At 39.5% G+C, this 27,918-nt stretch overlaps 1 protein-coding gene across 1 annotated transcript; it reads left to right on the top strand.

Moving 5' to 3' along the window:
• Positions 1-1,959: 1,959 nt before the first annotated feature.
• Positions 1,960-26,232, top strand: LOC123699260. Its single transcript, XM_045646180.1, has 15 exons — positions 1,960-2,239; positions 2,359-2,561; positions 4,066-4,172; positions 4,346-4,457; positions 4,579-4,768; positions 5,191-5,299; positions 5,998-6,223; positions 6,803-6,993; positions 15,993-16,134; positions 16,485-16,703; positions 16,892-17,309; positions 18,168-18,339; positions 18,581-18,780; positions 23,075-23,183; positions 24,320-26,232. The coding sequence occupies exons 2-15, from the start codon at positions 2,373-2,375 to the stop codon at positions 25,233-25,235; spliced, it is 3,300 nt and encodes a 1,099-aa protein (XP_045502136.1). The 5' UTR covers positions 1,960-2,239; positions 2,359-2,372; the 3' UTR covers positions 25,236-26,232.
• Positions 26,233-27,918: the final 1,686 nt, after the last annotated feature.

Here is a 27,918-nt window from a genome sequence, read left to right as displayed (position 1 = left end):
TTTCAGTGTACTGTAATTAAATATAAACAGAAGCAATTTATATTTAATGGTGATTTAATCACTGCATGATATGAAAAAAATATTAGAGAAACGCACTTCGATAGCACAACCCCGACTATGAGCGCTCGCGGCGGGAACGTCGTGTTGTTCCCACCTGTGCCTACTGTTCCCACTTCGTTGTTCGCACTCTATAAATATTATATAATATGTTACCGGCCAAACCCGATTTCAGGACAAACTAGTTTTGCCTAGGCTAAACTAGTTCGTCCTATACACGATCGGATGAACTGGGTATAGCCTAGGCCAAACTAGTTCATCCTAAGACCAATAGGATAAATCAGTTCAGGTTAGGCCATTATTTTTGGCGCGTCGACGGAGCCCCGCGAAGGGCGGCTCCTATTTCTGTGTAGTTTTTTTTTTAAGAAACATAACCTAACGGCTAACCTAACCTAAACCTAACGTATTTATTTTAGGATAAACTAGTATGGCCTAGCCTGAACTGATTTATCCTATTGGTCTTAGGATGAACTAGTTTGGCCTAGGCAAAACTAGTTTGTCCTGAAATCGGGTTTGGCCGGTAACATATTATATTATACTCTAAGATCGAAATTAATCGCCTCAAGTTTGTGATTTCTGATGTGTAAATTCTGATTATACAGCCCTTAGGGCGGCCGTACACGGACCGCTCGAGCAGTTAACGGCTGAGCGACGTACACGGACGGCTCGAGCGGTCGATCGTTGACGGCTCGAGCCGTCGGTTCTTGACTGCTCGAGCCGTCGCTACCAACCGCTCGAGCCGTTGATTTTTTGACTAGTCGCGTCATTGATTTTCAGGGGGAGAGGAAGCCGTCGACGGCTCTAGCGCAGTCAACGGCTCGAGCAGTCAGTGTATGCCTCACGACCGCTCGCGAGCCGTCAACGGCACGATGGAATTTCATCATGCAGTTGACGGCTTGAAGCGGTCGCGACGGCTCGAGCCGTCACGTGTACGGCGGTGAATGAATGCCTATAGTTCACCGCGCGGTCGCGGCTTCAAGCGGTCGGTCTCAACTGCTTGAAGCGGTCCGTGTACGGCCGCCCTTAAACAGCCACTGACCCCACTGACCACTGATCACTGTATTAATCACTAATCAGTCTCCGTCCATAGGGCGTATTCAGAAAGAAAGCTTGAAACTTATAAGCGCTTATCGGCGCTTGTCATGTTCATATATTTTCCTGCGCGGGTTACCAGCGCTGACAAGCACCGATAAGCGCTTATAAGCGCTTATAAGTTTCAAGCTTTCTTTCTGAATACGCCCATAGAGGAAGGATGTATAACTGCGTCTCACTATAGTCGAGCCAATTTAATAGGCAACATTTGACGTCTATCAATTTTATCTTCGAAGAGATGTAACTTGTATAAAAACATCGATTAAAGTGAATTAATCGATACGGATTTGAAACATTTGTCAATCGAATTTATTTATTTATGATGATTTTTATTCACAAGTTATCAATGCATTCGATTCTAGATGTCAGATTTCGATTTTTAGAGTAACATCTCTGGTATTTAAAAAGAAAAAAGGTTTATTGACACAAAATTGTAGCGACGTCAGTTCTTCAATTCAGAAATTGTTTATTATGTTTATAATGGTTTATCAGTAAAATGAAATCTTAAAATTACTTGTATTGGTCATTATTATTATAAATATGTAATCGTAATTTAAAAAAGTTAAGCAAATGTGCAGTTCTAACAAAACGAAATATCATGTTATTCTATGTCGTCGTTACTAGGTTACGTTGTTGAACTAAGAGCATAGGTTTATTGCTCTTAGTTGTTGAATTTTGTTGAACTGTCAAATGTTGCCTATTAAAATGGCTCTACTATAATCTGTCTCTGAAGATGAAAACCACAGAGCAAGTAATAAAGGTAATGTTCCGTGGTAATGATGAAAACAAGCATGGTGTTTTCTTGTTTTTGAATTCGCCGGTTTGGGTTTGACTTTGACATTTGAGATAAGGCTTATTTTGTTGATGTGCAGTTTTAATATTTATTCTTTGGTATTATTAATATTTATAAAGGACTAATAATTGGGAAAAAATATCCAAATTAATATACGTAAATCTTCTTGATGTTTATTCAAAATTTATAAAATTTGGTAGCAACTGATTACTGATTCTTAAATCATATGGTATAGCATCTCACAGATGAGAAACATGCTGAATAAAACAAGCTAGTTTTTATTTCAACATTTGTCGGGTAAAAAAAATTGTTTAGTATAATGACTACCTTCAAAAAACATTTTTCTCGAATAAGACGTTTTTAATGAAAAGATTATAACTATTTGTATTATTTTAATAGAATATGTTTGTTTTTAGGTAAGTAAGCAAAAATGGAGGAGGAACTTAAGAAGCTAAAGTCTATTCTCCGCTCTCTTGTTGTTTCAAGCCCGGTAACGGTGAATATGACCTCTTTGCTGAAAGACTACCGGGAGATGGTTGGCTCCCCACTGCCTTTGACCAAATTTGGCTATAGAGACCCCCTTCAGTTTTTACAAGAGCGATGCAGCGATTGTTTTATAGTGAGTACGAGTATGATATACTATTTGGATTTTAGAGTATTAATAAAACAGCAGGGGTTGGCTTTAGAAACTTGCGGCACGAATTTCGGCGTGATTTTAATTTTTTTCGATCGATAATAATGCCCCGACACATACATTAGCGGCTTTTCGTGCGGAAACTTGTAATTACAGAGAAATCTTAATTTTAATTTTTGAGGTTATATGTTCAAAATTGTTTGAGTTGCATTGACAAAGCTACCTACAAGAATTGTGTTTGAAAGAGATAACAAATGTCAAAATGTACATTAAAAACCATAGTTCCTTCATAGTTCATTCAAAAGCATGTTGCTGAGGGACAACAATTCATACGGATTATTGGCGAGTAGTATATGATTGGGGCAACATGGGTATGTTTTTAAAAAAGTTAATCACTCAGACCCAGACAACCCATTTGCATTTGTTGCCCCTGATGGGACTCATACTCAAAGAATTGAGTCCCAGTGGGGTGTTGTATAGAGATTTTTTGAACTATAACCACCCAAACTTCGATGATATTATTAAAGAATATAATAAGTGGAGACGCTGATTGGAAAAAAATAAAATTGATCCATTCATTGCCCTTGTAAATTGTATCAAACATGTATAATTATTAAAAAAATGTTTTTTTTATTGTATGTACATTGCACACAAATTGTTAGTAACAGAACTGAATCTGTCCACCCCGACTCCACATGGTACTTGTCTGTCATACACTAGAGTGTATTAAAAAAGTCGGAGGCGCGGAGGAGCGTGGCGCCCGCGTGTGCTGAGGAGCAGGCAGAGTCAAGCGAGCCGGAGTGGCTGAGGCTGGTCGCCAAAGGCGACCAAAAAGCCGAAGCTACGAAGGCGAGTGAAGACTCCTGCCTGCAACGAGGTACACGGGGGCAAGCGCCACGTTCTGCAGCGCCGGAGCAGTCAAGAAAGCCCATAATCTTCAGTATATTTCTAACTACATTTCACTACATAGTACAAAACAAAGTCGCTTTTTCTGTCCTTATTTGCCTATGTCCCTTTGTATGCTTAAATCTTTAAAACTATGCAACGGATTATGATGCGGTTTTTTTTTATAGATAGAGTGATTCAAGAGGAAGGTTTTAGTATATAATTTATTAGGTTTTAGACAAAGCGGGCGAAGCCGCGGGCGGTAAGCTAGTATAAATATAAATTCAAAAAAAAATAGAAGGGGGGTTTCCGCACCCCCCCACTTCACAGGGGGTCTCCCCTTACCTCTCCCCTCCCTTTCCCTCCCCTACCCCCCTTAATTCGTGCCGCAAATTTCTAAAGAAATACCCAGACTGCTGTACTGTAAATTACAGTTATAGTGTGTAAGGAGTTCCTATTTAATTTATTACATAGCTGTAGCTATTATTTATGAGTTAGTATTAACTTGAAACACTCATAAAATACTACCTAATGGCTAATACCTCTGTTTCAAGGAGACAATAGATAGAATGAGAAACTAATTTCAATTATAATTTATTTTCAGTTTCTAGGGCCTCCCAAAAATCCAGAATTAATGTTAATAGTTCCAGACTCGTTGAAACATATTGATAAGTTTGTACAAAAGCAAAGGACATCACCATTTGTAAAATTGTAAGTTTTTTTTAAATTATGGCCATTTTATAGGTATTGTATTCCACTTCCACCATCCACTTTCCAATATTATAAGTATTGCAATAAAAACCAAGATAAATGTATAGCTGCATACTCAATTTACCACTTATATCTATTAAAAATTTTAACTATTTAGAAAATATATTTTACAGTAGGGGTAAGAGAAGAAGTGTGTTAGAATCGAATTTAAAACCAAATAATGTAGAAACAAAGAAAGAAGAACAACAAACAACTAAAAGCAGATTAGTAGAAGAGGAAAGAATGGTAAGTCTTTTCATGTATTCTATTTATAAATAGTTTAAAACCATGTTTGACTGTCAATTGTAAGCTGTAAGTGACATTTGCAATAACTGAAAAAAAAATGAATCAAAATATGTAACATCAGCCAGAAATACAGGAAATGAAAAAGCCAGAAAATGAACCAAAAGCCAAAACCAATGGATATCATTCCCCTGAAGTGGAACGCAAGTTGATTAAGGATCTGCCGGCATTTCAAAGCAATCAGAATTCTTTACATGAAGTGGAGTCCAGCAGATCACAGGATCATCATAGCTCTGGACGGCTGACATCATCTAGTGAGTTTATTTTTTTTTCCTAGTTCTGGCAGCAGTTTAAGTACTTTTTGACATAGTTATTGATAGCATGTTTTATTGTTTATTTTAAAATATTATTGGCAAATTTAACTGTCAGATAAGTTAAACAGAATGTATGGAAATGTAATTAATAAATGAAATTGCCTTTTTAGAATTAAATTTTACATTACATGGTTGGCAAATATGGATGAAGAGTAAAATGTTGTAGATGATCTTAATTATCTTAAAGGTGCTTCATACTGATTTGTATTAGTTTTACATTTAAATAGCATCTTCATTAAATAAAATAGTATGACGTAAACGGTACTTATTACATTTTTTTAATATTTTCGTTTTATGAAATACTTTAAGCCCATACATGTGAACATGTTACATAATACATATATGCAATGTTACGGTTACAGGTGGTAGAAGTTTGAAGGAAGCGTTAGAAGAATTAAAAGAAGAGCTGAAAACTCTTATCTGTGAACAACCAGAGCCAGTTTGGTGTAGTGACTTGTTGGACATGTATAAGTAAGTTTTTTTAATTTATGTAGTTTTTATTCATATTTCAAGCAGTTTAAAATATAATTTTGTAGAATTTTATATGTTATGGTGAATATTATGGAAGATGTTACTGCAAAATTAACGAAATTAGTTTTTGGCACATACTTATGTATTAGTGAAATAAAATTTATAAGTATGTATTTTTATAAAATTATTACTTTTAAATCCAGTTAAAAATGGTGATTACTGTTTACGATCATTTATATAAAAATTTAGAAACAGGACAATTTTTTTAAGAATAAAAGACGAAGTCGCATCTTTCGCCGCACTATGGCAAATTCTGAGCTCGCAGCCGTCTCAGTGATCGATTTCTCATTTGTTAAGTACTAGCTTTCTGTCCGCTGCTTACCCTGCTTCGTCTTAATAAATTTTATACTAAAAGTCTCATCTTGTTTCATTCTTTTTTTTAAAATAGTAAACAGTAAGTGTAATTTTAAAGATTAAAGCATACATAGGGACATATGGACAGAGAAAGCGACTTTGTTTTAGACTACGTAGTAATTGAACGCATTAAAACTAAAATAAAATTTAATAATATGTGTGTGTATTCAGGGAGTGTTTTTCTTTTATTAAATTTTCCTTCCTTCCAGTGGAAGGGACCGTTGTACTAGATTGATATTTTTTTTCCTTTTTTTCATGGTTTTTTTATGTTTGTATTTGTTCAGGGAGCGTTACGGGCGCGAACTGAACTTCTCGCGGTTCGGGTTCACGAGCGTGGCGGGCGTGGTGTGCCAGCTGAGCGACGTGCGCGCGGCGCAGGCGGGCGACGGCGACTGGCGCGCGTGGGCCGCCGCCGCGCCCGCGCCGCGCCCCGTCCCGCGCCCGCCGCGCCGCCTGCCCCCGCCCGCTGCGCCCGCGCCGACGGACGACGCGCTGCCCGGTGTCGCTTATGTGAGTGCAATGCATTAAAGTGTCAAGTTAAATACACATCAATATTTGTATACCGATTCGTTGGCGACGTTAGCGTATCATTTAATTCCTACGCTATAAAAATAAGAATGAACAAGAAAAAAAAAAAAAAAACATTAAATACGGACAGTGTTTAATTTCGTTTCATACACACGGTATTATAAAATAACACAGGAGATACATGTGACATTGACATATTTGACACTGACACACGTGATACTGACAAACGTGATAAAGACTGACACGAAATATACACTAATATTATGAAGGATTAGGTTGTTACTTTGTGGATTATTTTGTATGATGTATTTTCAATTATTCAACAAAAATGAAATTTTGAAACTAAAAATTTTGTCCACCGTATGAATGACGATATTTGGTGATTGTGACAATTTAGAATGATAATATTCTAACTCAAAAAGATGAATGAAAACCTCAAAATATTTACGGGTATAAATACGGGTACTTACATTTATCATTGATTTGGTTTTTTATGTAGTAAGAGAAAAAACAAGTATCTGAAAATTTTGAAAAGTTTTAATTTGCATTAATATCGGTCAGGAGCCGGACGTGTTCCCCGCGGACTGCATGCAGCTGGGCGAGGCGCTGGGCGCGGCGCCGCTGGGCGACGTGCGCGCGGGCGACCTGCTGGAGGTGATGCTGGGCGAGGTGTACTCCCCCTCGCACTTCTGGATGATGCGCCTGGGCGACGACTTCAACATCGCGCTCGACGCCGTCATGGACGAGATGACGTGAGTGCTGCGTACACGCACTTAACACACGACACTATAAAATGACACTACAAACACGATACTTTACAATCGAAACTTCAAACATGACACTTCACAGTTCACACACGACACTTAACACAACACACTTTACACATGACACTTCATACTGACACTACAAACACGACACTACACACAGACACTTCAAACACGACACTCAAACACGACACTTCACACACGACGCTTCACACACGACACTTCACACACGACACTTCACACACGACACTCAAACACGACACTCCACCCAGACACTATAAATACGATACTCAAACACGACACTCAAACACGACACTTAACACACGACACTTCACACACGACACTCAAACACGACACTCAAACACGACACTTCACACACGACACTCAAACACGACACTCAAACACGACACTTCACACACGACACTTCACACACGACACTCCACACACGACACTCCACCCAGACACTATAAATACGACACTCAAACACGACACTTCACACACGTGAAAGGACACTTCACACACGACACTCAAACACAACACTTCACACACGACACTTCACACACGACACTCAAACACAACACTTCACACACGACACTTCACACACGACACTTCACACACGACACTCAAACACGACACTCAAACACGACACTTAACACACGACACTTCACACACGACACTCAAACACGACACTCAAACACGACACTTCACACACGACACTCAAACACGACACTCAAACACGACACTTCACACACGACACTTCACACACGACACTCCACACACGACACTCCACACACGACACTTCACACACGACACTTCACACACGACACTTCACACACGACACTTCACACACGACACTTCACACACGACACTTCACACACGACACTTCAAACACGACACTCAAACACGACACTTCACACACGACGCTTCACACACGACACTTCACACACGACACTTCACACACGACACTCAAACACGACACTTAACACACGACACTTCACACACGACACTCAAACACGACACTCAAACACGACACTTCACACACGACACTCAAACACGACACTCAAACACGACACTTCACACACGACACTTCACACACGACACTCCACACACGACACTCCACACACGACACTTCACACACGACACTTCACACACGACACTTCACACACGACACTTCACACACGACACTTCACACACGACACTTCACACACGACACTTCACACACGACACTTCACACACGACACTTCACACACGACACTTCACACACGACACTTCACACATGACACTCAAACACGACACTCCACACACGACACTTCACACACGACACTTCACACACGACACTTCACACACGACACTTCACACACGACACTTCACACACGACACTTCACACACGACACTTCACACACGACACTTCACACACGACACTTCGAATACGACACTTCACACACGACACTCAAACACGACACTCCACACACGACACTTCACACACGACACTTCACACACGACACTTCACACACGACACTTCACACACGACACTTCACACACGACACTTCACACACGACACTTCACACACGACACTTCACACACGACACTTCACACACGATACTCCACACACGACACTCCACACACGACACTTCACACACGACACTTCACACACGACACTTCACACACGACACTTCACACACGACACTTCACACACGACACTTCACACACGACACTTCACACACGACACTTCACACACGACACTTCACACACGACACTTCACACATGACACTCAAACACGACACTCCACACACGACACTTCACACACGACACTTCACACACGACACTTCACACACGACACTTCACACACGACACTTCACACACGACACTTCACACACGACACTTCACACACGACACTTCACACACGACACTTCGAATACGACACTTCACACACGACACTCAAACACGACACTCCACACACGACACTTCACACACGACACTTGACACACGACACTTCACACACGACACTTCACACACGACACTTCACACACGACACTTCACACACGACACTTCACACACGACACTTCACACACGACACTCCACCCAGACACTATAAATACGACACTCAAACAAGACACTTCACACACGACACTCAAACACGACACTTCACACACGTGAAACGACACTTCAAACACGACACTCAAACACAACACTTCACACACGACACTTCACACACGACACTTCACACACGACACTCAAACACGACACTCAAACACGACACTTAACACACGACACTTCACACACGACACTCAAACACGACACTCAAACACGACACTTCACACACGACACTCAAACACGACACTCAAACACGACACTTCACACACGAAACTTCACACACGACACTCCACACACGACACTCCACACACGACACTTCACACACGACACTTCACACACGACACTTCACACACGACACTTCACACACGACACTTCGAATACGACACTTCACACACGACACTCAAACACGACATTTCACACACGACACTTCACACACGACACTTCACACACGACACTCAAACACGACACTCCACACACGACACTTCACACACGACACTTCACACACGACACTTCACACACGACACTTCACACACGACACTTCGAATACGACACTTCACACACGACACTCAAACACGACACTCAAACACGACACTTCACACATGACACTCAAACACGACACTCAAACACGACACTTCACACACGACACTTCACACACGACACTCCACACACGACACTTCACACACGACACTTCACACACGACACTTCACACACGACACTTCACACACGACACTTCGAATACGACACTTCACACACGACACTCAAACACGACATTTGAGAATGATATAGAGAACCTTAAGTCTAAGTGACTAGTTTTAAGTTTTTCTTATATTTTTAGATGTTGTTTCATGTTAGTATATAATTATCAAAATGTTAAACCTTTATTTAAATTTAAGTTTGTTATCAGAAAGCGCATTAAATATTTAAACATTACCTATCATTACATTACATCTACACACAACACACACACGATCATAGATCCTTTGCGACAAAATAAAAAAAATCAGATAATAATATTTATTAATAATAATATTTGTTATACCACCTGTATAATCATGTTATATTTGTCGGGTTACAAAAACTGCTTACGCTTACGACTTATAATATTCCTGTTGTTTTTATTCATTTTAAAAATAATCTTGCGCTATATTAATATATACCTAAATAATGGATAATAATTATATCACAACAGAAGTAGATAATTCAAATAATATAGAATGCTTTTTGGTTAGTGATACAAATGATTGTCAATCTCTTCTGAAATCTGATATAAGTGATAAGGCTTCTTTTTTTGTTATGACTGTTAACATCAGAAGCATTAACTGTAATTTTGATTTATTTCTGGCTTTTATTTCTACCCTAGAACTTACTATAGACATTTTTGTTTTAACAGAATGTTGGACTAGTGTTGTAAATCCACCTCCTAATTTGGATAATTATCAAGTTTTTTGGACGAAAAACAGTTTAAATCAAAATGACGGGGTGGTAGTATACGTTCGTCAAGACATCAAAGCCTCGGCTTACGAACCCTTATTTTCGGAGGGGAACTGTTTAGTTGTTAATATTGTACCTGACTATACTATAATATGTTCTTATCGACCTCCGTCATTTAGAAATACATCAAAATTTCTGGAATCGCTTGATAGAACTTTAAAAACTATCTCTTCTAAAAACGTTATATTTACAGGCGACATTAATATTGATACATTGTCTAGTAATTTGGCTACAGTAACACAAACGTATCTGAATCTGTTAGCCATGCATGGCCTAAATCAAGGAATTAATGTACCAACAAGATTGACATCGTGTCTCGATCACTTCATGATCAAATGCCAAAATGTTTGGAAAACATTTGTTTTTGAACAAATGCTCACCGACCATTCACCTATTCTGCTATGTATTACTGGAGTAAATATTAAAAGATGCTTTGCGGAAAACAAAACGTACCATAAAACAACTATAGATTTTATGGGTATGGAAAAATCATTATCAGAGGAAACATGGCAGGAGTTATATGTAATTAGTGATGCAAATGTTGCTGCTGATTTGATGATTCAAAAACTCTCGTCCTTTATGAATCAAAATACGCAAACAAAAATAGTAAACAGGAAGCTTCAACCTTTGAAACCTTGGATTACTATAGGTGTAGTTAGGTCGATAAGGAAGAGAAACAAAATACACATGAAGGTCAAAAAGGCACCAGATAATATAAATCTTAGAAATAGGTACACTAAATATAGAAATGTCTGCAATAGTATCATAAAATCACTTAAAAGGGAATATTATAAGGATCAACTTCTCAAAAGTAAAGGAAATATAAAAAAAACATGGCAAGTAATTAAAGATGTCTGCAATTTGTCAAAACGAAAGGATCCTTCTAGAGAACTTCTACAAACAGATAACAACCCAATTGGGTCATTGAATAATGTAAACGCTTATTTTACCTCTGTTGGTAGCACGCTGGCGAATCTTACTCTGCAAAAATTAAACACGACACAATATGAACTTTCTGCACACTGTAAAAAATCAAATTCACCACTCAATTCCATGTCGTTTCTCCCCACTGACCCAGTTGAAGTGAGAAATGTTATTCTAAGCCTAAAACCTCATAGCGCACCCGGCTGGGATAATATTCCCGCTAATATACTTATAAAATTTGTGAATTTTCTTGCCGAACCCTTTTGTTTTTTGTGCAATTTGAGTCTGGAAACTGGAGTGTTTCCATCAGCCTTTAAAAAAGCTATTGTAAGCCCAATTTTTAAAAATGGAGATAAAACCAATCCATCAAATTATAGACCCATTTCTTTAATTTCAACGCTATCTAAAATCCTAGAGAAACTTGTGAAAAAAAGACTAATGAGGTTTTTGGAGGGCAACAATGTTCTCAGTGTCAACCAGTTTGGCTTTAGAGAAAGAACTTCAACTGAAGATGCAGTCTTGTCGCTGAGTTCAAAAATTGTTCAATATCTAGACAATGGGTATAAGTGTTTGGGTATATTTCTCGATCTGCAAAAGGCGTTCGACACAGTATCCATTCCCATCCTTCTGAAAAAGCTGGAGAATGTAGGCATAAGGGGAATCACGCTTGATTGGTTTTCTGACTACTTTTTGGGGAGACGGCAGTCAGTAAAAGTAGAGGGCCATAAAAGTGACTATCTAGATTGCTCATATGGCGTCCCGCAAGGTAGTACTTTGGGACCTATCCTTTTTCTTGTTTATATCAACGAACTATGTGATATCACCTTACCTGGATTAGATCTTCTTATGTTTGCCGATGATACTGTTTTACTAGTTCATGAAAAGTCTTGGAGAACTGTGGCAGAGCTTGCTGAAAAGTGTCTTTCTGTTGTGACCTGTTGGCTCGAAAATAGTCTACTGTCAATAAATACTAGTAAAACTAAATACATGTGCTACAGTATGACATCTAAAGGTGCCCCAAGTCAAGACATGATTATTAAAATACATACCTTTCCATGTAATCGTAGTAATTATGTGGCCCCCTGCAACTGTTCTACACTCTCACGGGTTAATACAATTAAATACCTCGGTGTTGAGATAGATGATAAATTGAATTGGACTTCGCATATTTCAAAACTAACTTCCAGAATACGTCAGCTAATTTTTATTTTTAATAATTTACAATCTGTGGCAGAACAAAAATTGGTGATATCTACGTATAAATCTTTGTGCGAATGTATTATAAGATATTGCATTTGTGCTTGGGGTAATGCATCCAAATCCCTCCTAATAGCAGCAGAGCGTGCACAGAGAGCATTACTTAAAGTTTGTCTAAAACTTCCATGTAGTCACCCAACAACCGATGTATATAAAAAAGCCAATGTTCTTAGTATAAGAAAACTGTTCATTTTTGAAATCTTACGTCGCTACCATAAAAATGATGTTCCATACTTACCCAAAAGTAACAAACGTGTCGATCGGTGTCCGTTTCCTATAACAAAATCAAAATTCGCACAGAAACACTACAAAGTAGTTGCACCTCTACTGTACAATAAAGTTAATAAGGAAATTAAAGCTAAACAATTGAATAATCATAAAATAAAAAGATGTATACTTACGTGGCTAGAGAAGTTTGATTACGACGAAATTGAAACCGTGCTAAGGGATCTATAATTTAAAGCGTGCTATAAGAAAGGATAAAAAAAAAAAAAAAATTATAAATATATAGATATACTACACATTTTTTTTTTCTTTTTCACATATCCACACATAAAAGCAAAACTTACATGAAAACACACACACACACACACACACACACACACGCACACACACACACACACACGCTCACACACACACACACACACACACACACACACACACACACACACACACACACACACACACACACACTCACACATATACACACACAAGCATTTAAGCGCTTTCCACTTACCTTTATTTGTTATTTTTAAAATTTTCTTTTGTATAACGTAGGTATCTATACTGTTTCGAAATTAATGGGAGAAGCCACTGGCTCCTGAGACACAGTATTTAACTAATTCAGGAGCCTATGGATTCATATATAAGCTGTACCTATTTTTTTATGACAATAAAGTTATTTAAAGTTATTTATTTATTTCACACACGACACTTCACACACGACACTTCACACACGACACTCAAACACGACACTCCACACACGACACTTCACACACGACACTTCACACACGACACTTCACACACGACACTTCACACACGACACTTCACACACGACACTTCACACACGACACTTCACACACGACACTTCGAATACGACACTTCACACACGACACTCAAACATGACATTTCACACACGACACTTCACACACGACACTTCACACACGACACTCAAACACGACACTCCACACACGACACTTCACACACGACACTTCACACACGACACTTCGAATACGACACTTCACACACGACACTCAAACACGACACTCAAACACGACACTTCACACACGACACTCAAACACGACACTCAAACACGACACTTCACACACGACACTTCACACACGATACTCCACACACGACACTCCACACACGACACTCCACACACGACACTTCACACACGACACTTCACACACGACACTTCACACACGACACTTCACACACGACACTTCACACACGACACTTCGAATACGACACTTCACACACGACACTCAAACACGACATTTCACACACGACACTTCACACACGACACTTCACACACGACACTCAAACACGACACTCCACACACGACACTTCACACACGACACTTCACACACGACACTTCACACACGACACTTCACACACGACACTTCACACACGACACTTCGAATACGACACTCAAACACGACACTCCACCCAGACACTATAAATACGACACTCAAACACGACACTTCACACACGTGAAACGACACTTCACACACGACACTCCACACACGACACTCCACACACGACACTTCACACACGACACTTCACACACGACACTCAAACACGACACTCCACACACGACACTTCACACACGACACTTCACACACGACACTTCACACACGACACTTCACACACGACACTTCACACACGACACTTCACACACGACACTTCACACATGACACTTCACACACGACACTCCACACACGACACTCCACACACGACACTCCACACACGACACTCCACACACGACACTTCACACACGACACTTCACACACGACACTCCACCCAGACACTAGAAATACGACACTCTAACACGACACTTCACACACGTGAAACGACACTTCACACACGACACTCAAACACAACACTTCACACACGACACTTCACACACGACACTTCACACACGACACTTCACACACGACACTCAAACACGACACTCAAACACGACACTTAACACACGACACTTCACACACGACACTCAAACACGACACTTCACACACGACACTCAAACACGACACTCAAACACGACACTTCACACACGACACTCAAACACGACATTTCACACACGACACTCAAACACGACATTTCACACACGACACTTCACACACGACACTTCACACACGACACTTCACACACGACACTTCACACACGACACTCAAACACGACACTCAAACACGACACTTCACACACGACACTCAAACACGACATTTCACACACGACACTCAAACACGACATTTCACACACGACACTTCACACACGACACTTCACACACGACACTTCACACACGACACTCAAACACGACACTCAAACACGACACTTCACACACGACACTCAAACACGACACTCCACACACGACACTTCACACACGACACTTCACACACGACACTTCACACACGACACTTCACACACGACACTTCGAATACGACACTTCACACACGACACTCAAACACGACACTCCACCCAGACACTATAAATACGACACTCAAACAAGACACTCCACACACGACACTTCACACACGACACTCAAACACGACACTCCACACACGACACTTCACACACGACACTTCACACACGACACTTCACACACGACACTTCACACACGACACTTCACACACGACACTTCGAATACGACACTTCACACACGACACTCAAACACGACACTTCATACACGACACTTGACACACGACACTTCAAACACTACAACAATTAAATAATTTCCATCCATTTCTGATTACATGTAGACAATAGATTATTCTTATTTTTCTTTCGAATTGAAAAACTAATTTTGATCGACCTTTTTTTATTTAAAAGCTACACCTACCTACCTACCTACGTAAATTTTGTCTAGTTCGGACAATTTGAATGCGATCTAGTTTTAAGTTAAAAATATTATTTTGTTTATTTCATCTTAGTTCAATTTTATTTTAAGTAAGATTTCTATTTGGAAATGAACTATTGACATAATTTTGTATCCCGTGCAGCGAGTACTACTCCCGCGGCGAGGGCGCAGGGCGGCGGCTGGCCGTGGGCGCCGTGCGCGAGGGCCACTGCGTCGCGTCCTGCTACGACGGCGACTGGCACCGCTCCGTCATCGTGCGCATCATGGATAGTGATACTGTCAAGGTTACATCTCACACACACACACACACACCTTTTATACACACATTTTTCATGCGGTATACCGTTACATTAGATTCGCACGTGTGACACGTTTTAATACTTTATGAAATTTTGCTAATAATTTGTACCAAAATATAAAAATTATGAGTGTTTGTGTTTTTTATATGTGATAATGCGTTTGCGCTCTAAAAATAATAATATAAAAAAACATTTTTTTTTCTTAAGTAACTACAGGTACTACTTACAAAGAATCTTGTATTCGTTTAATGAATTACACTAAAAATAGTATTTCACTCGTTTTTTTTTTAATGTTGACTCGTGTGTTGGTGTCGCGTCACGCGTGCGCCGTGCAGGTGCGGCACGTGGACTACGGCACGGTGGAGGCGTGCGCCGTGTCGGGGCTGCGGCCGCTGCTGCGGCGCTGGGGGGCTCTGGGGGCGCAGGCGCTGCGGGCCCGCCTGGCCGGCGCCGCGCCCGCGCACAGCCGCGTGTGGCCGCGCCCCGCCGCCGCCGCCTTCCTCGCCGCCGTGCGCGAGCGCCGCCTGGTGGCGCACGTGCTCAACGCGCCACAGGTATGTACTGCGCCTAAATTTGTGATGCATACATTTGCCTCTTAATTTTTCGGCTTGTTAACATTGAATTTTCAACAAATCGACAGTAATTTATAGAACAAAATTTATTTGCGACAGACATTAATCTAATTAGTAATTACAATCGTAACATGATATGCTATCACTTTTATACATCTTGTCATTTCCAGGAGGACGGGATCCTCGAAGTACTTCTAATCGACACATCAACGGAGGAGGACGTGTGTATCCATTCGGAGCTAATCCGCGCGGGCCACGCCGTGCTCTGCACCGCGACCCCCTCCGTAAGTCGCTCCGACCCCTCCGACCCCTCTAAGCCCGGCAACATCTCGAACCTCGACAACAGCCGCGGCTCAGACGACACGTGCTCTGATATATCGGCCTCCGCCTCAGAAGTGACCGGTCCCCGCCGCATACCAACTTGGGAATGTGACGATAAAGACAATAACAACATCAAGAGTGCGCGACTCTCAAAGATCAAGGCGATTAACGATAGATTAGCTAAAACTAAACTAACAAAGATTAGTGAAGTCGAGAGCAGTGTAACGTGTAAAGCGCTGCAGAAGCGTCTCGAGTTGGCAAACAAATATCGACTTTGAATTCTCTAAATTAACGTATTCTGTATAATTCTGTGACTTTCTTTATATGTGTATACTTATGTGTATAAAATTTGATTTGATTGACAACCTTTATCATTGATTTAAATTAAAAATAAATTTGGACCTAGAATAGACCCCTGTGGCACCTCCACTTGTCAACTAAATCATAACTTTAATATAATCAAAAAAATTATCGGTTTAATAGTTAAACGAGACAAATAAGCTATCGAATATCAAATCTACCCAATTTTGGCCATATCCATTCAGTAGTTTTTACATGATCGAACAAACATATTTTTTTCATGCATCAATATTTTTTATTATTCAATCTGTAGTTCCAAATTAAAGTTTTACTTTTAGTGTTATCATTCAAATATTCACCATTTCACATTGTAAATATATTACGTGTACAATGATTATGGTAAAATATTATTATTTTTGTAAAGTGGGTAAATGGTGGGATGGAAGATGTGTTATTTTATGTATGTGTAAAAACATTTATTTGAAAAGGCAACTATTTCATTTATTTAATATTCATGTCACTTTTGGTATACTAATAAGTTTTTATATTTTGATCAAGCAATTAGTAGCATTTTATTTATCTTAAGACTTTGTTAATACGTGAACCGGTCTTAGAGCACGTGTTATAAATAGGTTGTAGTTTTTTTTATAGCTTAAAAATGTATAAATATTATAAAAAATAAAAAGCGAAGACGGGATTTGTATTTCGAACCTGCGTCTTTCGCCGTATCGTGACGCCTGATCGCTTGACCACAGTACGTTAAAAGACGCAGATCAGAATTCCGCCTTATGGTCACATATTATGTGTTCCGTTTGACGTCCGTAGTCCATTATGAGAGAGAGTACATCGCCTTTTTCCCCGTGAAGTCGCTAGATGGTGCTAGTTTTAAGCCCGTCACGTGGTACCGCCGCCAGCGCCGCAAGTGGTGGGGACAAAACTCACCACAGTCCCAGCAAGCCACCAGAAATATCCTCATTGTTGCGTCGTTTTTCAAACCGTACGCAAGTCGTTAGATTATATGTAATTTTAAAATACTGTATTTTAAAATACATATATACATAATTTAAATTTAAATAATAATTTTATACGATCTTTCGAGATTGAAGTAGAAAGTTCAGTTTTTTATTTTTAAATAGTTTTATAAAAAGTCCGTTACGTTTCATAGTGAAATGAATATTCAAGTGTTACCTGCGTTATCGTTATTTCAAACGAATAACGAAAATTGGATTTATTTGAAGTATAAATCTGCAACCACGAGCGTGGCATCGCGACCATAGGTCTATAGCGCAGGCCAAGGGCCTAACGAATCGTGTCGAGCGTCTTATCAGCGCGCTTTCTACGTGTTCCGAGCTGAGTTCTACTTGTTCGGGGTCCAGCGACGACGAGGAGCCGCAGAGTGTATGGAGCCGCCAGCGCGCGCTCAGCCGCTCGTGTGCAGGTTTGAGATATTGTCTCAACATGGTGAGTCATGTTATTAATACATTATACGTGATTTACGATGCTTTCAATACAAATCTTTCAACGTTAATGGTTATTACTGGATGTTACACGAGATAATCCATTTTCACAAATATCGGTTTTAAGATAGTACGTATATTAATTGCCGAAAGCAGATCCGAAACGTGTTTCGATCTTTTGATTTTTTCCTCCTTGAATCGTATTCGCTACGCGGATATTACAAATGTATGTGAATTGTGCCTTCCTTTTCCGAATTGAGGGTAAATATCAAAAACGAATTCTTAATCTCGTTAGATTAGAAAATTCATCTGATACGATTCGAATCAAGTTGAATGTAGTTGCCTATATCTTGTATGCACAATAGAAATAGGTAAATTATTATGAATTTCTTACAAATATATTAATAATTTTTGCCTGACGTATTACATTAGTCCGTGACTCTGTGCTTACTTAATTACTGCTAAATTTAAATGCGACTTCTATTCTCTATACAAATAAACTTAAGAATTAATAGAGATGCTTTGAAGGGAATTATTATAAGTTTAAATTCATATACAATTCCTCCCGCTGTGGAATGTATTTTTAACTTACTAAGATGATTAGTGGCATATGCCGATAGGCGGATTTGATAAGTTGGTTTAAAACTCGTCACAATCAGTTTTTACCAGTACATTCAATAACCGTTAAGATAGACTTTTTAAGTCGTTTCAAAACACCAAAAGAATAAAAAAAAGGGGGGGGGGGAGAGATTTTCAACAAACAAAAGCTCAAATTAATCTCGTACCCTCGAATACCATGTAATTCGAAAACCAGCCATAGTTTTCAACTTTTCACTTATGAGGATATTTATTTATTCTTTAACTCTGACATCATATTTTATGTCTTTGGAGATTCAAGCCACTATTGAAAATCAGGGGTTTGCCAATCGAACACCATGACTCTATTGTTAATCACCCCTTTTTATAATTAAGAAAAGTAAGTTCTGCAAATACAAAGTAATTTTCAATTTCACACCCACTGTTAACTGTGACATGACATACTCGACTTAAAATTATAATTTTTTTTTGTATTTGCAATTGCGAGGCTATCGACTACCCGTACGTATCGACGCCTCCTATATCCTTGTACCACTAGTGTATACCATATCGATATTATAAATACATCATAAACAAAGAATGTTTGCGACAGTCACAAACTGGTCTGCTGAAGAACCAAGGGACTGTGGCCTTTACTTGGTGATCTACATGAGCAATGATTTGCGTTCACCAGAACAGCATGTACACCACATTGAAAAGAAATGAAATTATTTATTTTGCAAGAAATTTGGAAAATTTACATATGTTATTTTGTTTCATTGTTCAGCACAAATCGCCAATTGATTGGCTTGCAGAGACTCTGGAATTGCAATTCAACTCAATTCGAAATAATGTTCGTCTCTAACCTACTTTGGAATATCAATCCGATAGAATATATTTTGACACCCGAGCGTTTAAGATTTTCTACGAATGGCTTAGAGCACGGAAGCAAATTGGAAATTGGCGATGGAAACGATAAATTGAAAGTGTCAGTGCCTAAAACAGGCTTAATAGCAGGCAGTTGGTCCCTCAAGCAGGCACACCACCTCTTAGGGTTTCTCAACTTTGCAACCTTCATCACCCTCCGGGGAAGGATGCACTGCCGCATGCTATAGCGCCAAGGGAACGCCTCTCGGGGCTTATTACCTTTGCAACCTTCATCACCCTCCGGGGAAGGATGCACTGGCGCACGCTGCAGCGCTACAGAAACGCCTCATAGGCTTATCACTTTTGCAACCGCTATCACCCTCCGGGTAAGGATGCACGGGAGCACGCTGCAGCGCTACACGAACGCCCCACGGGCTTATTATTATTATTTTTGCAACCTCCATCACCCTTCGGGGATGGATGCAGTGGCGCACGCTGCAGCGGTACAGGACCGCCTCTCAGGCTTATCATTTTGAAACCTTCATCACCCTCCGGGGTAGGATGCACTTACGCACGCTGCAGCGCCACAGGAACGCCTATAAAGGTTTGTCATCGTTGCAAATTTTATCACCCTCCGGGGAAGGATGTACTGACACACGCCACAGCGCTACAGGAACGCCTCTTAGGGCTAATCAACTTTGAAACCTTTGTTTCCCTCCGGGGAACATTGAACTGCCGCACTTGTTAAAGATCTAGTTCAAAAACATCTTTTAAAAGCAAGTAAGTGTAAAAATGTTGTGTGGTTTTATGAAACCACGGTAAAAGTGAAACTTTTTTTTTCACACTATAGACATTTGTACGATAATTATCGTACGTATCGTGCGTCACGCGACATGCGCTACACAGACCAAAGAGTTTGAGACGATGTAATAAAAGTTTCACTTTAAAAACAAGTATATCTACCAGCCGTATCCAATTCACAGGAAAGTCAAAGCAGTGAATGAAAGGACCTTGGACCCAGTGTCAAAAAAGTTGGTATGGAAATTGAAATGTTTGCAGTAATAGCTTTCCTAACCTTGACAGTCGAGGCAGTAAGAAAAAATTTCAATCAAAGGCAGAACGGAATCTCTTTGACAAGAGTTATTAGTTTGAACGTTTGAACACTTCACAACCTTCTAGGGCTGTACAGCTAGGAAGCCGAATCCTCGCGCAATCGCGCCGGCTCCTAATGCAACGTGCTCGAACAGTCGACACAAACATTTCCATTCAGAGGGGAATTCTACAAATAAATTTTAATCACAGCTCAAACAGCTTACGTCATCTCAAGTAAAACACGACTTAGAGCCGTGCTACTATCAGGATAAGTCTTCTCAATCGTTCACTGACAAACACGCACAGGTTCAGATCCAACTCAAATACAGAACCTACAGCTGAAAGTCTCGCTTATTTTGGATAGGTCAACCTGTTGTACACCTTGATGGACAGCTTAAAAAGTAGAAACATACATAGACTGCTGGTGACCACTGACTATGTATAACTGACGGTTTGTACACTATTCTTATATGTACATAAAATCAGTCAGTTTGTAAATTTCATCTGATCATTTAAGCAAACATTACCTTAGGGTATTTCCTTAGCTAGAACAAATCTTTCAAAATTACAAATCCGGAAGGCAAGGAAGGTTATTCAAAAACTCTTATCGAGATATTTATAAAATAAATCAGCATAATAAAAATAATTATTTAACTATGTGATTAATAAAATAAATAAAAAATTGTGTGCATTTATTAACGCGCAGCTACTATACTGTGATTTCTGTTATTAGTTTTTGGACGTGTTATCTATTTATTCCTGTTTACATTGCAATTCAAACAATGGGTCGATAGTGAAGACGCGTTTACCTTGCGTTCCGCATTGGACTCCAAAACATATTCTTCCACATACTAGCAATCAAGTTAGCTAAATTATCGTCACATATTATGTAAATATGAATCCAGTTTCAAGGCACATAAGAACTTTTCTTTACATTTCCAATCCATAAGAGGTTCTCTGACTAAATTGTTTATTACTACACAGCATCCGGTGAGACCAGCTACAGCGGCTATCTTAAGTGATAGGTGGCAGGATAAAGCGAGCTCTTTTCGAGTCGAGGTCGAAATCTGGGTAATGTTACATAGTTATAGTAGCATCATCAATCTATTTCGAAAAATATCTAGTTAATAAACATAAACATTCTAATTTAATAAGCATTTGAATGCCATAAAAACCAAAAAATATATAAACATTCTTGCAAAAGTAAACTGGAGATGATATTATTATGTTTATAAACATTATAATTTACAAACAAATTTTTTAAAGAATATAATAAATTCGAATCCCACGAACCCCCGTCTTTCCGCCACATGGTGGAACTTTTATTATATTATCGTCGTAGTGTATTTAATTCTAATCAAAATAGAAGTCATTAGTAATCACAATCGAGATTTTTCAGCCTACTCAGGTTGAAATGCATATATACTGATTAAAATGTTGATAAGATCGACTTGTAGTATATTTATGGATGTATTTTATACATCTATATATCGTCATTATATTTTTGGTATTGAGACAAATTTTCAATAATTATCAAAGTCATGTTTTTATACATTATATACTTTGTTTATAGGATATATATAACCTTTTTGGGGCATTACTCTATCACATTGTTGCGTTTTATTTATCAAGCCACCAGGAGATAACAAACAACTCTCTCATAATGGACTACGGACGTCAAACGGAACACATAATATATAAATTTTACCTGAAAATAAAATTTGTATTATGTTTCCTAAGACGTCCGTAGTCCAGATAAGGTCTTCCTGGTGTTATTTTTGCACCACTGCTACCGTATCATTTATGAGACGAACAATGAGGATATTTCTGGTGGCTTGCTGGGACTGTGGTGAGTTTTGTCCCCACCACTCGCGGCGCTGGCGGCGGTACCACGTGACGGGCTTAAAACTAGCACCATCTAGCGACTTCACGGGGAAAAAGGCGATGTACTCTCTCTCATAATGGACTACGGACGTCTTAGGAAACATAATACAAATTTTATTTTCAGGTAAAATTTATATATTTTCTATTTTTGAAATAGGTAAATTTCAGAGAGCTGTTGTTGTTTCTGTTGTTGTTCATCTGAAATATACTTTAAACATTTTCAAGATTATGCTGCGATATCTGACTAGTTGAATCAATGCGAAATACTCAATGATTACTTTTTTAAAATATACACCTATTGTATGGGCTGCTGAGTTGATATGATATGATATCCCATACACTCCTTTATTTGATAAGTTGATAGATTGATAGGATGATGTAAAACCAGTTGTAGCTTTTGATACTTTGATCATATTTGATATTAATGATATTTGATAGTTGATGATATTAATTGATAGTTGATATAGCGCATACACCCCGAGCGCTTTACACGAGCCGCGAGCGCAGACTGACTGAGTGAAGACTGAGTGATTGTCACCGTAATGAAATAGGATCGTGTAAAGCGCTGAGTACGGATGTACGGCTAGCCCGTACACCTATATTTAAATTACGTGTTTTAGTGGGTGAGACCATTAAATATCTTTGATATAGTCACAAAAATCATTGTATACTATATTAAACAATATAAACTGGATCATATCAATATCTTATACTTTGTTTACAATAAAATTATTAGCGTTAATAATGACGATCAAGGGTCACAGAATAATTATTGATGATTGAATGAGATTCGGTTTCAACTATCAATCCTGTTTGTTTTGCTTGAGGTTATATACATCTTTTGAGTAGTCATTAGCATCCTATGAATTTGCGAAATATATTATTGTTTGTAAAAAGACGCTCTATATTTATATGTATGTCACATGTCATGAAATGGAATGTACGTAAACCGATTTTTTTATAACTTATTTAAGTTTTTCATAAGAAATTCATTAACAATTTAGCTATTGTGACATGATTACATAAAAAGTATGTAGCGTCTTTAGAACTCGGGTATATAACCTCCGACATCTGAACGATCCTCGCCACGAATATCTAATTTTCAATTGAGTATTTTCTAAAGTATATATGTATAAAATTAACGAGTCGGATCGGTTTACAGAAGTCGGAGAGTTACCTGTACCCGACGTTCCACGCGCTGGAGAACGGGCTCACGCCGAACTACGCCGAGATCCACGCGTACATCCGCGACGGCGTCATACTGGACTTCGTGGAGGAGTACCGGCGCCACGTGCCCGCCGCGCTGCCCTCCCCCTCCCCCTTGCCCTCGCCCTCCACCTCGCCCCGCACCTCCCCGTGCCCCACCCCCTCGCCGCCCCCCTCGCCCCTCCCCTCCCCCACCCGCTCCCCCTCCCCGCCCGCGTCCCCCCCGCACGTGCAGTCCGCCCCGCTGCTGCCCTCCATGCCGGCGGCGCCGACCCCGCGCCTGCCGCGCTCCGCCCACCACCTCAACTGCATTCCCCCACAAGTCAACAAGAGCGAAGCGAACACGAACCGGCATAACATGCGAACACGGGCGCACAGGCCACAGCGGACGACGTTCCCGCCCGCGCCTCCGATGCCGTTGCCGCCGGTGTTCGTGGGCCCGTTCCCGCCCATGTACCCCGCGTTCCCCGCGCCCTTCCCCTTCCCCTACCCCTACCCGGCGCCGTTCCCGTGCGAGCGCGCGCCCTACGCGCCGCACACGCCCGCGCCGAGCGGGGCCGGGGGCTCGGGCGGGGCGGTGAGTATCCCGGCGTCGGAGTGCGAGATCTTCGCGACGCTGAGCCGCGTGGACCCGGCGGCGGCGCAGCGCTACATGCTGGACGCGATCGGCCGCGCCATGGCCGCCGGCGCCGGCACGACGGCGAGCGGCGTGCGCCCGCGCAGCTCCACGCTCAACCCGGACGCGCCGGAGTACCGCTCGGTGGCCGCGGGGGAGTGCGTCCGCCCGCCGCCCGGCTTCGAGAAGAAATGACTAGTCCTGTGCAGTGTGCGTATACTTGTATACGAGTACGTTTGTACGTTATTTTTTGATAAACTTTTTGCGTGTAGCAGGTATCAGTTTTGCGCATATCTGGCCCTGTATTATTCTTTAAAAAAATAAATTTGATCGAATGTCGAATTTCGAGACATACCTATATGGCCAAATAAATATATGTTGCTGGAATTAATACGGGTGTGTCCTAAGGGTTTGTCGATTTCGATGATAAAGATTGAGTGACATATTAAACATTGAACTAACGCAAATAAATATTATTTCCGATTCTTATTATTTTTTATGACATAAAAATATCTCGATTCGAACCGACTTCGATGAGTAGGTACGAGCGATATAGTACTGTTGTAAACTTAGTTTCGTTAACGCAATAAATGAAAGCGACAGGCAGTTAGTGATTTTTGTGATTTATATTTGAATTTTCTATTTTAGTTTTAAGTGTTACATTTATTTTATATTTAGTCTTTAAGAAAACTGAATTTGATATTTCTGTTTTTGCATTTTTCTTTTTGTAGTTATAACATACTTTTATAATGGTACATTTATTATAGTTTATTGCATATGCGAGTATTACACTTACAGTAGTACTTGAAAATTTATTTGAAACTAATTCAAATAAAATATATCTATTTTTGTTGACATATTATATATCTGTATGACTTGACTTTTTCGATCGGTTCCTTACGTAACCAAATGTTGACTCCAATAATACATTATTTTATAATAATAGGTCTCACCCACCGTGCTTTTATTAATAAGTTCCTCATATTCTAATATCGTAGCTGTAGCGTTATTTTGACCTGTTTTAAATGCTTGCAATACATAAAATGTTTGTAAAGTAAACGTGTACAGTAAGGAGTTAGTACAATAAGGAAAATATGTTAAGACTCTGTGATATAAGCTGTCTTAGAATGTTGTTACAACAATAGCTATTTGCTACATCCATACTTTAAATAATAAAATGTGAAAAATCTTATGTTTGGTTTTTATTTCAATTAACATTTTTCCTTCCCTAAATGAATGATATAGACATTGAAGTATAATAAACAGTAGTAGTAGAAAATTGAATGAAACTTTTAGGAAAACATATATTTATATTTCATAGTCCATTGAAATTTTTAAGATCTATACCCGGCGCGGCGAATGATGATCCCTATGACAGTTCGTCGTGATTTGTGATTGCTCGTATGATGGGTCGTGTCGATACTTTACTATTTTATAGGCAAAGGCGTGGTTTGCATTCAGCCACGTCGGTAAACATGTTTTAACAAATATTATAAAATTAATTTTTAACGTCTATTATGTTGTTGTTGTATTAATTTAAGTTTTTTTAGCATAGATTAAGTAGGTAACAGAGGCGGCTCGGCGCTGGTGCAGTGAACTCCCATAAATAATTATAATAAAGTTATACCTGCTCATTATTTAAAATCTATCGTAAAAAACTCCAATACTAAAATCAATAAAAAAAAGTACCTTTACATACACATTACAAATAAAATACATTACATACACTCTTGTTCATTTATAATATAAGTAACGCGCGAAAAGGAGCTTACGGAGCGCTCTCGATTGCGCTCGGCTCCTATGAAACAACATTCAGTACATTTCCTACATACGAAATCCAATAAGAGTGAAAGAGAAATTTCGCTACAGTTCTGCGCGTGAAACAAAAGATTTACTATGGAAAAATAGCCATTTTCGGAGCGCCGCTCTCAAGCGACGCGACGTTTCGCATCGCATGACAGCAGCAATTGCGCAATTTGCGCAGCAATTACAGAGCATAATGCGACTCAGTGGCGCACAATGCCGAATTATGCTGATGCTTAATTGGAACGTGAAACGCACCAGCAGGTTGCGCTAAGTTCAATGTTGAAAAAAAAAATATTCATAGAGTTAGCAATAACCTCATTAATGTGTAAATAAAGTGGTACATATAATAATTGGTTGAAAACTATTTACGGTTATTTTAAGTAATTTGGATTTTGATTATTTCATTAACATTTTTTTCAATGTTTGTACCTTCATCCATACTTATATTTATTTTTTTAACACAATTTGAATTAACTTTGATTATTTCGAAAAAACTACAATGAAACGAAAGCTTTAAATTTTTTTCCAACAATTAATAATTATTACTAACGATAAATCGATTGCACGCATCAATTCACGCGCATTACTTTTAAGAGTGCTCGATGGTGCGAACTGCGAAGCGTTGCTGTAGTTGGAACATTCAACGTTAAGCAATAAGCATTATGCCGCATAATGCGCTCTAGTGCTGTAATTGGAAAACACGGACTATGAATACGTTCGCGAATGCAAATTCGGGGATTTTCTAATTTTGCTAAATAATAATTGAATTTGTTTTGAAATACTTTATAATTTTTAGTTACACTAAATTTCCGCCCGCGGCTTCGCCCGCGTTTTCAAAGGAAAACCCGCATAGTTCCCGTTCCTAAAACCTACATAAAACCTAAAACCTACCCTTTATGTTAATCCAAGTTACCTTCTATATGTGTGCTAAATTTCATTGTAATCGGTTCAGTAGTATTTGCGTGAAAGAGTAACAAACACACACACACATCCTCACAAACTTTCGCATTTATAATATTAGTAGGATTAAATCGCTTTTCACATTATCTCTCTGATTAAATTTTTTAATTTA

This window comes from Colias croceus, chromosome 17 (assembly GCF_905220415.1).
Source record: "Colias croceus chromosome 17, ilColCroc2.1".
NCBI lineage: Eukaryota > Metazoa > Arthropoda > Insecta > Lepidoptera > Pieridae > Colias > Colias croceus.
Note: the sequence above shows the minus strand (reverse complement) of the source record. Positions and strands in the feature narration are given on the sequence as shown.

Excerpts from the sequence above, each read along its gene's own strand:
- LOC123699260 (XM_045646180.1), top strand. The coding sequence starts at position 2,373 with ATGGAGGAGGAACTTAAGAAGCTAAAGTCTATTCTCCGCTCTCTTGTT. Across the intron at positions 4,769-5,190 it reads TGGACGGCTGACATCATCTA|GTGGTAGAAGTTTGAAGGAA; the intron begins GTGAGTTTATTT and ends TTACGGTTACAG. Across the intron at positions 5,300-5,997 it reads GACTTGTTGGACATGTATAA|GGAGCGTTACGGGCGCGAAC; the intron begins GTAAGTTTTTTT and ends GTATTTGTTCAG.